Source organism: Sorex fumeus, unplaced genomic scaffold (genome assembly GCF_029834395.1).
Source record: "Sorex fumeus unplaced genomic scaffold, SorFum_2.1 ptg000036l, whole genome shotgun sequence".
NCBI classification, from domain to species: Eukaryota; Metazoa; Chordata; class Mammalia; order Eulipotyphla; family Soricidae; genus Sorex; species Sorex fumeus.
In genome coordinates this window covers 13,341,362-13,359,105 of record NW_026606093.1, presented here as the reverse complement: position 1 = coordinate 13,359,105, position 17,744 = coordinate 13,341,362, and the positions used below count along the sequence as shown (strand labels likewise).

At 37.8% G+C, this 17,744-nt stretch overlaps 1 protein-coding gene across 3 annotated transcripts in view; it reads left to right on the top strand.

The window, feature by feature from the left end:
* Window positions 1–17,744, top strand: part of SLC38A4 (solute carrier family 38 member 4) — a 74,886-nt gene that overhangs the window by 31,574 nt on the left and 25,568 nt on the right. For all 3 annotated transcript variants that reach the window (XM_056117826.1, XM_056117825.1, XM_056117827.1), the window contains exons 2-4: window positions 8,995–9,225; window positions 13,434–13,524; window positions 14,031–14,146. In XM_056117826.1, the coding sequence (XP_055973801.1) occupies window positions 9,107–9,225; window positions 13,434–13,524; window positions 14,031–14,146 (326 nt within the window). In that variant the 5' untranslated portion in view covers window positions 8,995–9,106. The remainder of the gene's footprint in view (window positions 1–8,994; window positions 9,226–13,433; window positions 13,525–14,030; window positions 14,147–17,744) is intronic.

Here is a 17,744-nt window from a genome sequence, read left to right as displayed (position 1 = left end):
TGATAACCTCTCAGTACTTGTATTGCAAACCATAATGCCCAAAAGAACGGGGGTGGGGGAGGAGAGAGAGAGAGAGAGAGAGAGAGAGAGAGAGAGAGAGAGAGAGAGAGATACAGACAGAGACAGAGACATAGAGACAGAGGGACAGAGGCAGACAAAGGCAGAGGCAGACAAAGAAGAAAAGTGCCTGCCATAGAGGCAGGCTGGTGTCTGCGTGTGTGTGTGGGGTGGGGGGCGGGTGGGGGCACTGGAGCGGAGGTTGAGGGAGGGAAACTAGGGGTGGAAAATGTACACTGATGGAGAGATGGATGTTGAAATATTATATGACTGAAACCAGATCATGGACAGCTTTGTAACTGTATCTCATAGTGATTCGATTTTAAAAATTTAATTTAAATAAATGAATAAAAGTAGATGATTCGAGGAGAGTTGGATACATGTAAAACCTTGTGAGCATGTTGATAATTTAAAGAATAAAGACATTAAAGGACTTTAAGCAAATAAATGGTATGATATAGAGTTTTTTTTCAGAAAGTTCTGAGTATTATGTGGAAAATAAATTTAAGGAAGTGAAGACAAGAGAGGACATCAGTTATGATTATTGCATTTGAGAGCGTAAGAAATGATGGTTGCTCAGACAATAGTAATGGTGAAAAAAATGGAAAGAGAATAATTTAAGAAATACTTCAGATTGTTGTAAGGTCAACAAAACCATGATGGACTGGATATAAAGGAAGTGGTTAGAAAATAATTTGTAGCAGACTATTGATGTGCTTTAGGTGTTAGTAGATGTATAAAGGTTGATAACATTATCTAGTTAGGAAACATTGGAAGGATAAGAATTTGCCACAAGTTAGATATTGGACAGATTTGAATTTAAACTTTCTCTGATATTTGCAAGCATTAGATATGCTTCAGATATCCGACTAAATAAATAGGTCTGGGGGCATCAGAAAACTCTTGTAAGGTGTCCTTGGCATATGAATCTTGGAAATAGATGAAATACGGGGTGGGGTGGGACAACTTAAGAGTAAACCTTGAGTAGTTCAAGCAATAAAGCCTCAAACAAAACTATACTTTTAAAAAAATAAATGGGCAAAATTGCAAAAAAAAAATTAATACTAATAGTCCAGGAAGATAGCTCAACCTGGTAACTGCAGGTCCCAAGTTTAAACTCTTGCACCTCATACCCCCTTGAACACCATCAGGTGTTGTCCTGATGACCCTGAGCACCACCTGGGTTACCCCCGTGGCCCTAGCACCATTGGCTCTGAGTAGGGTATTCTTCTTCCCAGCTGGTCAAGAATCAACAGGAGTAATCCAGAGCCTCCAACCATTACTTGGGGGACAATCCTCACTCCCAAATAGAAATGTCAAAAATAAATAGAAGTTCTTTCAGGTTCCTAGAATCCAGAAAATACTCAGGGGTTGAATCTTCAAAAGAGAAGGAATCAGAAGAACGTCCTGCAGAAGTTTAGACAGCATGTACAAAGAAATCATGGATCATGAATGTACAGATATTCACCAAGAAACCAGGGACTTTGAACTTCAGACAACTTTCTTTGGTTGGCCGCCATTTTTAGCCTATGGCCCATGCTGTGACCTAGTCTGTAAAGAAGTTTGAGAATGGCTCTAGAATAGCATTTGACCTTGGACTTCACAGCATTTTGCCCTCGGAGGAAACTCTTGGAGGGCTTCTCCATATGCTTCCTGCAGAGGGACTGCAGAGAAGTCACACGGAACTTACAAAGGAACAAATCATTAGTAAAATGGGTCTGTACAATTTCAGAGAAACCCTGTGTATTATCAACATGCTTCCTTTATGAACATAAGCAGACTACTAAAATCACTAAAAATTTGAGGAAAAGCATCAATATGAACAGTAAAGGGAAAAATTAATAATTAGAATAACTATAAAAGTATAATTTAGGGACTAAAAGGATTTTTAAAAATTTCCAGTGGAGCCAAGGATAGTACAGTGAGTAAGATGCTTGCTTTGCACCTGGTGAGCCAGGTGCAGTCGCTGAAATCACCTAAGAATTCCTGGGCCACTCCAGGAGTGATCCCTGAGAGCAGAGCCAGGAGTTTTCCCTGAACGCTGTTGGATGTGGCCCAACTCCCCCTCAAAGAAAAATAAATTTTAAAAATAAGATAAAAAATTTCCAATCGGGCTGGAATGATAACACAGCAGGTAGGGCGTTTGCCTTGCATGCGGCTGACACGGGTTCAATTCCCAGCATCCCATCTGGTCCCCCGAGCACCGCCAGGAGTAATTCCTTAGTGCATGAGCTAGGAGTAACCCCTGTGCATAGCTGGGTATGACCCTAAAAGAAAAAAAAATTTTCAAACAATTCTCTTCGAAAAAATTGAGAGAATATTTCATTATAAAATAAAAGTAAGTGAAAAATGAGGTAAGAAAAAAATTATTAGAAATTAAAAGCATGAGTGTGAAAAATTACTTGACAGATTGAAAAATCTGGTTATAGCTGAAGAGAACATCAGTCCCACAAGACTACATTCTTTCAAATGCCCACCCCCTCATACCTCTCTCTCCCACCTCCACAAACAAACCAGATGAAATCACAAGTTCAGATCACTTGTGCTTCTCATTGGCTATAAATCAAAGGTTTCACAACCTCCTGTGATTCAATAATTTGCTAGAAGTGCTTACAAAACTTAGGAAAACGTTTATTTACTAACTGGTTTATTAAAAGGTTACAACTCAGGGACAGCCAGATGGCAAACATACTAAGGGCAAGAGATTGGTAAGGAGCATGGACTTTCTCATTCCTGGTGTATGAGTGTCCTGGCAAATTTCTGATTTTCCAGTCTCTTTGACTGAAATTTTTTAATGGAGGCATCAGTATTAACTCATTGGTTAATAGTGGTTAACTCAATCTCAATCCCTCTCCAGGGAGTTTGGAGAAAGTTCCAACACTCTAATCTCCATGGTTGATTTCCCTGGCAACCAACCCCCAATACTTAGGGACTTTCCAAAAGTTACTTAAGTACATAAACTTAGGTGCCATTGAGTAACAAAAGTTTGTCTTTTCATCTTTGTCATCCCAAAGTATTTCAGGAATTGAAGACAAAATTCAAATATTAACTTACTGTATTATGCTAGGACTTTTGTGCTAGGAACCAGGATGGAACAGCTAATATATCTTTCTTAATATATATTATACAGTTGATGACAAAATCTGTTATTAGGAATATAATTTCATGAAATAGACCTGGCCATTAAAGAGTAAGAGCAAGAGATGGAAAATAGAGAAATTAAGCAATATAGAGTAAGGTGGCCAATAGCTAATTAATAAACCTTTTGGAGGGAGTAAACACAGGATAGAAAACAATTTTGGGAGAGTGGTCACATCAGACAGTCGCTTACCCTAGGTTTTGTGCCCAGAGATCATTTCTGGTGGTATTCAGGGTACCATATGCAATGCTGGTGAAGCAGTTAGTCCAATGCAGGGCAAGTGTTTCCCTCATATACTATCTTTCCAGCCTGTGAAAACGTTTTTTAAAGTAGAGAATATTTTTCTAGTAAGAAGATATGTCTTTTTATTAAAGGTCTCCCACATGCTGAACGAGATGCATTTTACACTTGATCTTAGCCCAAAGACCGAGAAGTGATGAACAAGATGCTTTTTAAAAATTGTTTGCTCTGGGTGCATCTTGGAGAAATTTCAGAGGAGAAAAATGCTAAAATACTTTAGAAGAAAAATTTTCAAAGAAATGAGATTCTTTCATTGGTGGAGTGTAGAAGTTAAGACCATATCTTAAATATTATGAAGAATGTATTTCCAATCTAGACTTCAAATAATCAACAAAATTAGAAAGTAAAATAGAGGCATTTTTGTATATAAAATGCCTCAGAAATATTATTTACAAACATAAACACATGAAAAAAGTTACTCTGTATGATATTTCAACACTGTAGGAGCAGAGAAAAAATTCTCCCATCCCTTTAGGTTCTCCTGAGATTAATCTAGTCAATAATTAAAGTCAGGAAGATCAATAAAAGGAAAAATAATTATTACGTATCTAGGCAGAATCTACATGGAATTAGTAGATTCAGCAGTAAATAAGGCACAATGAGAATATTTATTCTGAGCTAAGGGATAGGATGGGGGTTTAAAATAAGGAACAGGAGAATTCACTTTTGTTTTTTTTTTTTTTTGCTCTTTGGGTCACACCCTGCGATGCTCAGGAGTTACTCCCAGCTCATGCACTTAGAAATTACTCCTGGCCAGGGACCATATGGGATGCTGGGAATCAAACCCAGGTCAGGCTGTGTGCAAGGCAGATGCCCTACCCTCTGTGCTATCATCCCAGCCCCGAGAATTCACATTTAAAAGAAACTCATATGACTCATACTAGGTGCTCTATAAATAAATGTTTTCCCTTCCATGTAGATTTATCAAAATAGATTGTTTCTAGTAAAAATCCTAACTTTGGACAATAACTTAACTTGAAATAGTCCACATGCCCAAGGGACCTGTCTTGGGAAGATCTATCCTGGACATCCTGAGGAGGTCTATCCGTCACAGAATGCAACATGAATTGAAGATAGAACATGGAATGTCATTCAAGAAATTTTCACAGCTGAGAGAGCTAGAGAGTAAGGAGAGGGCCATGTTAAAAGTAAAAGAGCATGAAACTTTTAGAAATATAGGAATGTATTTCAATTATCATCTACTCATAATATTCTTGGTTTGTGGGGGGCATATACTGTTCCTACAATCACCGTGTATTGCTGTGGGTTTTCAGTATTTCTAGATAACCTACAGAAAAACATAGAAAGCTTTCGTTGCTTTAACAGAATTAGATGAAAATCTATGAACCTTAGCATTGTAAATGTCATTAACACATTAGTGGTATGCAGGGGAGAAAGGGTGAAGAGAAACATGCGATTCTCTCATCTTTCATATGTACTAATCTAAAATTGATAAACCAAGTCAGAGAACTTTTTGTGAGTAATTTAAATTCAGAATGAGTAGCTTTAAGTGCAAAGGTTAAACTGTCCTAAGTGGTCACTGGTGAGGAGTGAAAATGATGGTGTGTGATGGGAAAGGAGCCTTTATACTTAACTGATAATCACTTAATCACTTAACTTCCCGTTAGTCGTCGATTTGCTCGAGCGGGCGCCAGTAACGTCTCCATTTGTCCCTGTCGCGTGCTAGTGTAGCCCAATGGCATCTTTTCGCTCCGGGAACATGGAGGGCCTCAAACCGATCGTTCATGACCTTGACAAAGAAGTCTGACCATCTGGTAGGTGGGCGGCCACGCGGTCTCTTGACATCCCGTGGAATCCAATCAGTAACAGCTCTAGTCCAACGGTCGTCTTTAAATCTCATTACGTGACCAGCCCATCTGATTTTAGACACCTTGGCAAATGAGACAGCGTCCCTGATCCTTGATCGTCGACGGATGTCAGAACTCCGGATTCGTTCTCTCATTTGAGTGAAACGTGATATTCCAAGCATAGCTCTTTCTATTCTTCTTTGGGAGACCTGAATGGCGTTCTCATCTTGTTTGCGTAGGGCCCAGGTCTCTGAGGCATATGTTAATGCAGGAAGAACAGTGGAATCAAAGAGATGTGCCCGGAGCCGGAGGTTCTTCGTCCTCTTAGCTATTTCTTCGACGTTCTTGAAGGCGTTCCAAGCCGCTCTCTTCCTCCTGCGCAGCTCGGGTGCCAGGTCATTTGTCATGTTGACCTCTCGACCTAGGTACACATAGCTGTTGCATTCGGAGATGGTCGTTCCATTGAGAGCGAATGGGGCGTCAGGAACAAGGCTGTTTCTCATAAACATTGTCTTCGTAAGATTCAGCTGTAGTCCTACCTTTCCACACTCACGGTCAAAGTCGGCCAGCATTTGTGCCGCTTGGCTGATGTTTGGTGTTATTAAAACAATGTCATCAGCAAAGCAGAGGTGGTGTAGTTGCCGACCATCTATCTTCACTCCCATTCCTTCCCATTCCAGTCGTCGCATGATGTTCTCGAGGGTGGCACTGAAGAGTTTTGGTGAAATGGTATCACCCTGCCGCACCCCTCTCTTGACATCAACGATCACTTCTTTGTAGAATGGTGAGATCCTGGTAGTGAATCCGCAATACAGCTCACGGAGGATCCTGATGTATTGGGCTTGAATGCCCTGATTGGCTAGGGCTTCAATGACCGCTTCCGTCTCAACAGAATCAAAGGCCTTCTTTAAATCAATGAACGTTAAGCAGAGCGGCATCTTGAACTCCTGAGAAACCTCAATGAGTTTGGTTATCGTGTGGATATGGTCGATGGTGCTGAATCCTTTGCGGAACCCTGCTTGCTCACATGGTTGTCCTTCATCTAGTGTTCTGCCAATCCTATTCAGGATGACTCGAGTGAACAACTTGTAGATGACAGACAATAGGCAGATCGGGCGATAGTTGCCAATGTCATGGATGTCTCCCTTCTTGAACAGTAGTACGGTCCTGCTGGTTTTCCATTGAGATGGAACCTTGCATTCAGACAGGTAGCGAGTGAAGAGCCGAGCCAGTGTATTGATGAGTACTGACGGCAGGTTCTTCAGGTGTTCAGGTCTGACCTTGTCTGGGCCGGGTGCTGTTTGCTTCTTTACTGACGAAATGGCGTGTCGGATTTCGGAAGGGAGAACGTTGGGAACGACATACCCATCCTGTGGAATTTGGTATGTCGGCAAGTGGACATGGCTATCGAAGAGATTTGAGTAGAAGTCATGGATAATCTTCTCCATTGCCGTTCTGGAGGATGTGATGGATCCATCAGGACGTCGGAGGGCAGTCATCTTGGTCTTATAGTTGGCGAAGGACAGGCGGGCGTTACGAATACTTTTCCTTAACTGATACAAGTTTCTATTATTTATTTTAACCCTAAACATGTCTCACTTCTTTCTGGTGGCAAATATATGGTTTTTACTTTAAAATTTGCAAACCGTTTATTTTAATCTTGAGAACTTTTTTTCCCCAGTTTTGAACACTCCCCCCGCCATTTTGTATTTCTATCTTGTCTCTCCCTTACTTCACAATTCCCTCATATAACAAACAATAACTAGCAGACCATGTTTAAACATTGAATTCTTTATTTTTTCTTTCCTTTCTTCTTTCTTTTTTCTTTCTCTTTTTTCTTTAATTCTTTCCTTCTTTCTTTCTTCTATTTCTTTGTGATGTTGTTTAATTTCCACAGACCTATCTTCTAGTTCCTTAAACTTCTTTGCTGAATTTACTTTATTTAATGATTTCATTTTTATTTGTAATATTCCTTTTGGTTCATTTCCATGGAAAGCTAATCACACTTAACACTTTCTTATTTTTTAATATTTTTTCCATGCAGTTGTTTCATATTTGTCAGAAGATGTATGGATTTTATGAGTTCTAAAACAGTTTTCTTATTACATTTTTCATTTATTGTCTTACCAAATGGGTAGTGCACATTTCAGAAATGCCTCTTAAGAGTAGGTGTGTTTTTCTCAATATTCAGGTGTGTTTCTTCCACTAGAAGGTATGAATAAAATCTAACATGAAAATTTCAGAAGGAATTGCATCAGTTGTATATAATAAACTTATAATTTTTTGCACCCAAAGAGTTCCATCCTTTTAATTTTATAATTCTGAGGAAAAATTGGGTTAAAAAGTAAAATAACATGATGCTCGTTCCAAGACACAACAATACTTTTTTTTTTAATGAGTGAGACATCATGAGGTACAGTTGTAGATTTACAAATTTTTGTGCTTGGGTTTCAATTATACAATGATCAAATACCCATCCCTCCACCAGTGCCCATTTCCCACCAGCACAGATCCCAGTATCCCTCCCATCCCCCATCTCCCATCCCACCCTGCCTCTGTGGCAGGGCATTCCCTTTTGTTCTCTCTCTCTCTTATTGGGTATTGTGGTTTGCAAAAGAGGCAATGGGTGACAATCATGTTTGGTCTGTAGTCTACTTTCAGCATGCTTCCCCCATCCTGGGAGGATCCTCCCAACACTTTTATTTGGTGTTCCCTTCTCTATCTGAGCTCCCTTTTTCCCTAGCATGTGTGGTTGGCCTCCAAGCCATGGAGTAAAATTCCTGGTACTAATCTTGGCCATTCTTGGGTGTTAGTCTCCTATTTTGTTACTTTATACAACAATACTTCTTGTTGATAACTTTGACTCGACTCTCCAAGTACCTGAAAACTGACTCCCTAAGCCTGATTCTATCTTGTCTCACAAGTTATCAATCATTTTGGTGGTGTTAATGCTTTCCTGACCAAAAAGCAAAGTAGCCCAGAAGCAAGATAATGTTTCTACTAGTACAGAAGCTACACAAGCTGCCTTGACAGTTCTTCCCTTGTCAGCTAATTATTTCAAGTTAGCACAGCGGTAGGGCGTTTGCCTTGCATGCAGCCAACATGGCCGACCCGAGTTCGATTCCTCCGCCCCTCTCGGAGAGCCCGGCAAGCTACTGAGAATATCTCACCAGCACGGCAGAGCCCGGCAAGCTCCCCGTGACGTATTCGATATGCCAAACACAGTAACAACAAAGTCTCCAATGGAGACGTTACTGGGCCCGCTCGAGCAAATCGATGATCAACGGGAGGGCCTTTACTTACTTTTACTTTTACTTTCTTTTTAAAATCATGTAACTACTTCTTAAAGACTTAAGTGACATTTTAAGATTATTTTTTCAACAACTAGCAGAATACCTGCCTTGTATATATGTACATATGTGTGTGTATATATATATATATATACATATATATATACACACACGCATTCTAGAAATAAGAGATGAATTGGCAATTTATTAATAATTTTCATTCTCTTTTATTCTCCGTTTTTTAAATTCAGCAACAGAAACTTTCTAGACATATTTAGGTGATGTTCTCAGTTTGCTTCACTTCCATGTTTTTATCCAGAGAACATACAAATATGTATTTGATTAATATTTATTTACCTAATTAAAATTTATAATGAATTATTTTGTTTTGTGATTATAGAACAAAGTGTTCTGAACAGCAACGCAAAGTAGAAGAGACTTAAACTGCAGGTACAGTGTACTGTTTGCACTGAAGAATTTTGTGTGTGGACACAGAAGAGCGGACGACCAAAATGGATCCCTTGGAACTGAGAAACGTCAACATTGAACCCGATGGAGAGAGCATCAGCGGAGAAAGTGTTCGGGATAACTACACGAGGCTGGGAAGCTCACCAAAGGCAGCAATAAACAGGTATGGAGTTAAGAATACCTAGGCTCCTTGGGAAAAAGAATAAGATGGTAATTAACATGGAAGACAACATTGTCATTCTTGGTTTTTCCAGAAAATTGAATTTATTATGTGTTTGATGTGATGGTGGCATTGATGGTAATTTATAAACTTCCTAAATTATATCATTATCACTTGTTAATTATTTGGGTAACTAATTAGAATTGAGGTCATTGTGTTCTTGTTTCATTTGTAATATGAAATAATTTAAATTATATTAGCCTATCATTCCTTTAACTTTTCCTTCTCAGATTCCCTTTAAATTTTGCTCATTTCTAGAGTGCCATTAAGATTCTTTGCTCTGCCAGATTGTCCTAAGAACAAACTCAAAGCTATCATTGTCTCATCTGCTGAACATAGGATATATCTTTCAAACAGATCTTAAATCTTAGGCTTAGTTGATGTCTCTGCTTCATAATTTGTGTCTTAATTGCCTCATTTATAAAATCAAACGTAAAATATTTAATTTTGACCTCTTATAATTCCCTATATAAACCTTCCTGCAGAAATCCTTATCAAGGTGAAAGTCACTATTAGCACTCAGAAGCTCACCCAAAAGATCCACTGTTAGTTTTGACTCATATCCTTCCCTGAACTACATGGTAAATGTTTAATTATATCCATCTTAATCTTACAATTCTCCCCTCTTCTCTGTATCCAGACTATCACTCTTTTACTTCAGGCCTTCATCATCTTTCACCTGTCTAATGAAACAGTCCTGTGTTATCGTCTATCTTATATCTTACTCTTCTCCAACTACCACTATACATTCCTGAAATAGTAATCTTTTACAATTAGTTTATTGCTTGGTAAAGACTTTTAGCTCTTCCGTATTACTTATAACATAAAAATTAAAAACATTGTATGATTGAAATGTAATCATGTATAAAGTTGTAACTTGATGGTGACTAAAATTTTCCACAAAAAATTAAAAATATACTATACATTGTTTTGCCTGAAAGGTCCTTCATACTATCGGTGACCTATTTTTTCTGTCCTACTTCTTTTTGGGGAGCGGGGGCATGCTGGGTCACACCTGCTCAGGTCTTACTCCTGACTCTGCTAAGAGATCACTTCTGGTGGTACTGAGAGGATCATAAGAGGTGCTGACTGTTGAACACATGTCAGTCATGTGCAAGGCAACCACCTTACCCACTGTACCATCTTGCCAGCACCATTTATTTTGTTCCTTTTTGTATCCTCTTCCTAACCATTATCATTGTCAGTCCCTATTATCTCTCTCCTCTGTGCTGGGAATTTGGAATACTGCCTGTTCATGTCACTCTTTCTTGCCCCTTTTTCTCTTTTGACACCAGTCACCCTTCAAGAAGCAGCTCTAATTCAAATCTCCTATGAAACCTCCCCAGGTGAAAGTGATGAGCCCTCTCCTTTTCGTACCCGCTCCCCATCCAGACGTCCATTATGTTATTACTATCAGCTAATGATCTCTGTGACCCCAGCACAGATCACAGTGTTTGGCATGTAGTAGGTTAATAACACTACTTAATAAATAAATAAATAAATAAATAAATAAATAAATTTTCCACAATAGGAGAGCCCGGCAAGGTACCGAGAGTATCTTACCTACATGCAAAGCCTGGCAAGCTCCCCGTGACGTATTTGATATGCCAAACACAGTAACATCAAGTCTCACAATAGGGATGTTACTGGACCCGCTCAAGCACATCGATGAACATCAGGAGGACAATGCTACAGTGCTATGCTAAATAACACAAATTATGAATGGCAATGGATACTCAGAAGGGAATTTTTGATCAAATGTGTCTTTTATGCATTCTGAGTTTTGTATCAAACATTTTAGACTCTGGGACATTTCTTATGAAATTTAAAAATCTTGGAATGCTAATAACAATGTCTCTCGTGCTTAAATAAGCACATGAAGATGAATTTTTGAAAATATTTGCATTCACATTACAAATTATTCGTGGAATAGAGGATTCTAGATCATTAAGGTTGAAATAGAATGTTTGACACTGAATAATTTAAATCCAGATGATAACTTCCTCTACTTCATCTTACTGTCTGATGTCAACTCTAAGCATCATAGTATCCATATAGAAAGCACATTCATTACAGAATATTAAAACAAAAGGCAAAAAGGATGCTGGAACACAGACATAAAAGACAGTGCATCAGAGAGAGAGTCATGTTTCCTGCGAGCTACAGAAGGAGAATAGTGGGAAATGCCTTATTTCCACTATGGATCCCCACTTTTTGGGCTATAGAAAAGTACATAAAATTCTGAAGTTTTGTTTGGGTCTATCTATATGTTGTGTTGTTGTTTAATCTCAGAAAGTAACCTTGTCATCCCTCTTTATCAAAAAACACCATATTTTCAGGGGATTGGAGAGATACTATAGGAGGTCCTGGGGTCATTAAGTCCTTATCTGAGGGTTTACTAAGCTGTTTATTGTTAGTTAAGCCTTATTTTGTTTATTGAGCTTAGTTGACTTCTATGTTACCTTCTCATATAATTTGGTGTGTTCTTACTGGGATGTTCAGTATTGTGGAATTTGGAGGTGTTAAGCAGCCACATATGTGGCTACACACTCCAGAAACTCCAGAATATTAAACTGGACCATGAAGTTAATGGCAGGGGTTGTGGAATGTCAGTGTGGCTGCAAGAGTTTCTGAAAGCCACACTCTGAGAAGGTTCCAGAGATCTGATCCTGAAGATGAGTGTTCTTGAAATTTTGGGCAGTTTGGTATCACTGCAGAGCTTAATTGTGAGGCATTTGAGTTGGGCCATTGGCATGGCGGCCACTATGGGGGTATGAGTGTGGCTGCTAGGAGGTTGATAGGGTAGAAGTTTACTCTACTTGTCCCTAACCCCACAAGGTCACCCCGGAGTTTTCAGTCAGAAGACCTGTGTTGAATTTTTGAACCTAGTTGATCTCTTCTTAGATTTAATCGTGAGTCTATAAAAATGGGCTGACAGATGAGCTTACATGGCAGTGGTTGTGGTATGTGGGTGTGGCAGTCAGATCTTTCAGGAGTCACTTTTTATTTCTGATTGTTACTTTATCACACTTTATCATGAAATAAATATCCCCAAATTACTATCTATATTACTATCTAATAAGAGGGCACTTTCAACGAGCATGAACATATTGAACCCTCCAAATAACAAAAGAAAATGTATGCAATTTTTTAAAGTGTCCAAATGTAGTAGTGACAGTAAAACTCCATAACCAAGCCTTTTAGAAATGTTGCTGATACTAGATTGTGGTCTCAAAGCTCTCAGCAAGTACTTCTGGAGCCCACCAGAATGGGAAGAAAGTATATAGCTTCAGACTGACCTATGCAGGCCCTAATCAAAACTTGCCATGAGTAGTATAGTGACATTTCAGTGTTGCTTCTCTCCCAACTTTTCTCCTAATTAACTGGGTTCATTGATGTTTTTGTAATTCTGTTTACTGTTTCATAACCCGGGTACATTTTCAGAGTAATTGAAGTACATACCCACATATGAAAACAACCAAATACAACACAGAGCTGCCATTGAATTTCCCAGCAAGGGAAGTGTGTGTAAATAAGTGGAAGGAAAAAAAGAATAAGAAAATGCCAGTTGTCAGTCCTTGGCTAGGACTTCAATGGTGCCATGGGTGACACTGATCTTAGAGACTGGTGGATGTGGGCACAATACTTCACTTTTCTGAAGAGGTCGTGTAATCATTTATTTCTAGCATGGAGATATGAAAGTCACTTTCAAGATTGATGAGGATCACTGTGCCTGGATTGTAATAAATATTTGCTGAACTAATAAAATTATTTGATCACAATTGTGGAAAGTCAGTCAGGGACCTGCACTCTTTTTTGGAAGGTGCTCTGAATAGGAACAAAATCAGTCCTTTATCATTTTATTTCTTACACAGTCAAAGTGAGAAGAAATAATGCTTAACAAAAATCCAACAAAAATATTTTCTTCCTTTGCAATTACCTTCTTCCCTCCCAAACTATAGTCATAAATGTAGCTCTGTCATTGGTTTGGAATTAGTGCTAGTTAATAGGAGAAGGAAAAAAAATGTTTGTGAAGTGTTGTTTTTCCTCCCCTAGTTTAGTTTCTAAGATCACCTGAAACATAGACACAATCCAGAGCATTTACTTCAGTGTTTTTCCTTTCTTGTTTTTCTTTCTGTATGTGTATTCAGTCAATTTGCCAATGATGATGCTGAAAGTCAGAAATTCCTGACAAATGGATTTTTTGGGGAAAAGAAGCTGGCAGATCATGATGATGAACATGTAAGTGAGTCTCTGCTTCCAGGCAGTAAACACGACTTGAGGGTGTCTGATCTACCTCAGTCTCTGTGGGAAAACAATTTGACTGAAATTTTCCAAGCCTTGATCAGCATATTCTCTGTTTATTCAGGCCCTTACGGGAATAAGGGCTTGTTTTTCCTGTTCGCCATATGGCTGCATAAATCATTTATGAAATTATTTGTTTTTTTGAAAAATCGTTCTAACCCAAATGCAATCTACAATCACACATACTTTCCCTGCTTTAACTTTTTTGACCTACATTTCTAAATTTTACTGAGACCACTGCTGAAACCAAGCACACATTCCATTGAAAACTGTATGCTTTTATTAAGGCTAAGAAATGGCTTTTATTTACCTTGAAATTATCTTAGTTTTTCATATTTAGATTGTAAACACTATAAAAGATAATGTATTCAAGAATAAAAATAATCAAAATAAGCTCATTCTTTGCAAATATTTGCTTATATTGGAACTCTCTTTTCTTTAAGCATCCCGGACACACCTCCTTTGGAATGTCTTCATTCAATTTGAGCAATGCCATCATGGGCAGTGGAATCTTGGGCTTGTCCTACGCCATGGCCAATACAGGAATCATACTTTTTGTGTAAGTGGATGGACATATCTACATTTTGTTTGAAGCCTGTGTATGCCTGGTATTCTTTCCATTAGAAGTATGAAATTTGTCCTTTATAAATAGGAATAATCTGAATGATTAGTATATTTCTTTTGCTTGTTAGATGAATCAGCGGCTTGAAGAACAATAGGAGTATATGCCTAATCATGGTGTCTGTTCAACTAAACATTCTTAGCCACATAGTAGAAAGTTTATGTTCTCAATGACCTAATGTGCTGGAGAGACCCCAACAGTCCAGGGGAATGAATTTTTAAAACTATTTTAATCTTTATTGATATCTGTGATTTACAATAGTTTTAATGATAATTTTATGCATATATAATTTCAACACCATATCCACCACCAGAGTAACTATTTCCTCCACAAGATCCCAGATGGCTCTCATTTACAAAATTTCCCCAGTCCCGCCTTTGCTAATTCCGTCTGTGGATCAATCACCTCTCCAGTTCTTTTGCCATTGTCCCTTTGTTGCTACCTGGCTGTATATCTTTAACTAGTATGTCTAAAAGAGACCATTCAGTATCGTTATCCTACATCAACACGTATCTACCTCTTTTTTTACTGAATAACTTCACTCAACATGATATCCTCTAGTTCCATCTGTGCCCTGGCAACTGGCATGATTGTTGTCCTTCTTCAGACTGTATCGTGTTTCATCCATTTAGAGTTAGGTTTTTACCATATCTTGGCTATTATACTAACAGCTGTGATGAACAAATGTAGGCATACATCTTTTCAAATAAATGATTGTGTGTTTGGGGAAGAGATGCCAAGAAATGGTATCACTGGGTCATATGGGAATCTATTCAGGGAAAACAAATAATATATTGCCAATGAGTGCCTAAAATAATTTAGCATTTGCTTATATGGGAATCTATTCATGGAAAACAAATAATATATTGCTAATGAGTGCCTAAAATAATTTAGCATTTGCTTATCACAAAGGTATTTTCCAGAAGTAAATACGATTTTATAACACTCTTAGGAGAAGTAATCCATTCATTCTAGACAGGTCCTATCTCTCACCCTGGCCTGAAAAACGGGGCAACACTGGCCTTGTCTCCATCTCACGAAGGGATCAGGTGCCTTTTGCTATAGGATATTCACACATGGTCTTGGTATCTTCTTCCTTTTCTTCTTTATCTATAAGCTAAGCTCTTTGCAGCTTATCTTAGACACCTCTTAGTGCTACTGAGTCTCTAATCTGACTGGAAAATATTAATTCTGAACTCATCTTAGTTTTAATACTTTATTACAATTGTCTGATTCATTTACTTCATGACTACCTACCTTGTTAGACTTCAAAGAGTAGAGGTCATGCTATTTTTTTAATTTTTAAAATGTATTTATTTAATTATTTGTTGCTTATTGGGCCACACCGTGCAGTAGTAAGGGCTAACTCCTGAGTCTGCACTCAGAGAGCTCTCCTTGGCAGGCTTGGGAGACAAATAAGACATTGAATCCAGGTTGACCATGTCAAGGCAAGTGCCCTACCAGCTGTCTGAGTGCCAAGGCCCGCCATGCTGATTTTGATCACTGAATGTCTAATTTTCTAAACCTATCAGTATGCCTGGAACAGTGAATATGGGTAGAATACAACCTGGAGGACAAATGCTGCTATGTGTGAGAGATAACCACAGATGTCTATTTATCTTCCAAAACACAGTTTTGCAATGGGATTCTTCAAGTCTAATGGTAGTCAGATATTAGTTTTGATAGAGAATACAAACTCTAATGCAATGCTAGAGAGTTATGGAATTATCTAAAAGTACTACATCTCTATGATAAATATATAGTATATATACACTGAACAATATTAGATTATCACACAGCTATTTGAATGTGAAGGTTCTAGCAGAATTATACATATTTATATTCTTTTGGTATTTTGAATTGAACTTTTTTGGGCATAATATTTTCCAGACATAAGGATTTTTAGATCAATTTTAATTTTTAGTTTGAGATAAATAATTTTTTTCATTCTAAGATTTAATGGCTAGAAAGGCTTTTGCATATACTTTATTTATAATTTTTAAATATCTACCATCTTTAAGATAAAAAGATTGCCTTTTATTACTTACAATACCATTAAAATTAATTAGCAAGTTATCAGAGGTCACTGATGAACAGAAAAGAAGACTTTCTGCAATATTATAGCATACAACTCATTTTTGTCACTGTCACTGTCACTGTCCTCCCGTTGTTCATCGATTTTCTCGAGCGGGCCCAGTAACATCTCCATCGGAGACTTTGTTGTTACTGTGGTTGGCATATTGAATATATCACGGATAGCTTGCCAGGCTCTGCCGTGCAGGCGAGATACTCTAGGTAGCTCACCGGGCTCTCTGAGAGGGGCGGAGGTATCGAACTCGGGTTGGCCATGTTGGCTGCCTGCAAGGCAAACGCCCTACCGCTGTGCTATCGCTCCAGCCCATACAACTCATTTTTATAGAAGAAAAAAATTACATTTTTGAAACCAACAACCTTACTTCAAGTCTATAAACGTTTAGCAGAATAACTTAAATTGGAAAAATTAATTTCCTAGACATTATGGCATGTGTTTTTTTTCCAAGTCACTACAAAGTCAACTCAGCTATCTGTAAATGCATAGTAAGTGACAATGCACTTCATGATTTTCTTTTAGTAATTTTTTCCAAATCAAGAATATTTTTCAAATACAGAGAAGCCTCATACTTTTTGTAGGATACAGAATGATTTAACTTGAGTTATATACTTCTTTAAAGTATGGAAACCACAGAGTTTATGGAAAAAATATAATAACAAATGCCGCTAATTAGACGATTCTGGTAAATATATTTTGTGAGAACTCAGGGCACAGTATAGCTACAGTTATTATAAAATTATAATTCATGGTCCAAATATATATTTGAAGTACTGATTTACTTGGGAATATCCAAATAAGTTTGTACTTGTGGGAAAAAATGTGTGTAATTGTGGGAGAAAATTTTGATAACTCTGACAGTTTAATCAAAAAAATCTTCAGATAAAGTTTGATATTGTTCTTTATTTTTGCATTCTATATTTTCTCTTTAATTTGTGCTATAATTTTGCTCTCCAGTTCTTGATTCTGGAGAAACATCAATCACTTCATCCATGAAGAAATAAAACATGTATGTGGATATGTGGGGGATTTCTAAACTATAAATATTTCTTTGTGATTGCAAAGGCACACTTTCTTGTACTCAATCCTGATTCTTATCTTTCTGTTTTCTCTATTACACTGGTAATTGCCTGACCCTCTGGTTTGCAAAGTATTTTGTTATCTGATGTTGAGGTTCAGTAGTAGTGAAGCTCAAATTCCACATGCTTTCTAAGTTTATGCTTAGTCAGGTCATTGAATCATTTTTTTCAGTTATAAACATCAATATTGTGTTTCAGTTATAAACATCATTATTGTGTCAACATGGGGTACTTATACCCTATGCTGAACAAGTAGACATAATATTTTCTGATTTTGCCATGAGTTTAACTTCTAAGTTATAAATTCTATTACTGGATAAGGTAAAGGTAAGGTAAAGGCCCTCCCGTTGATCATCGATTTGCTCGA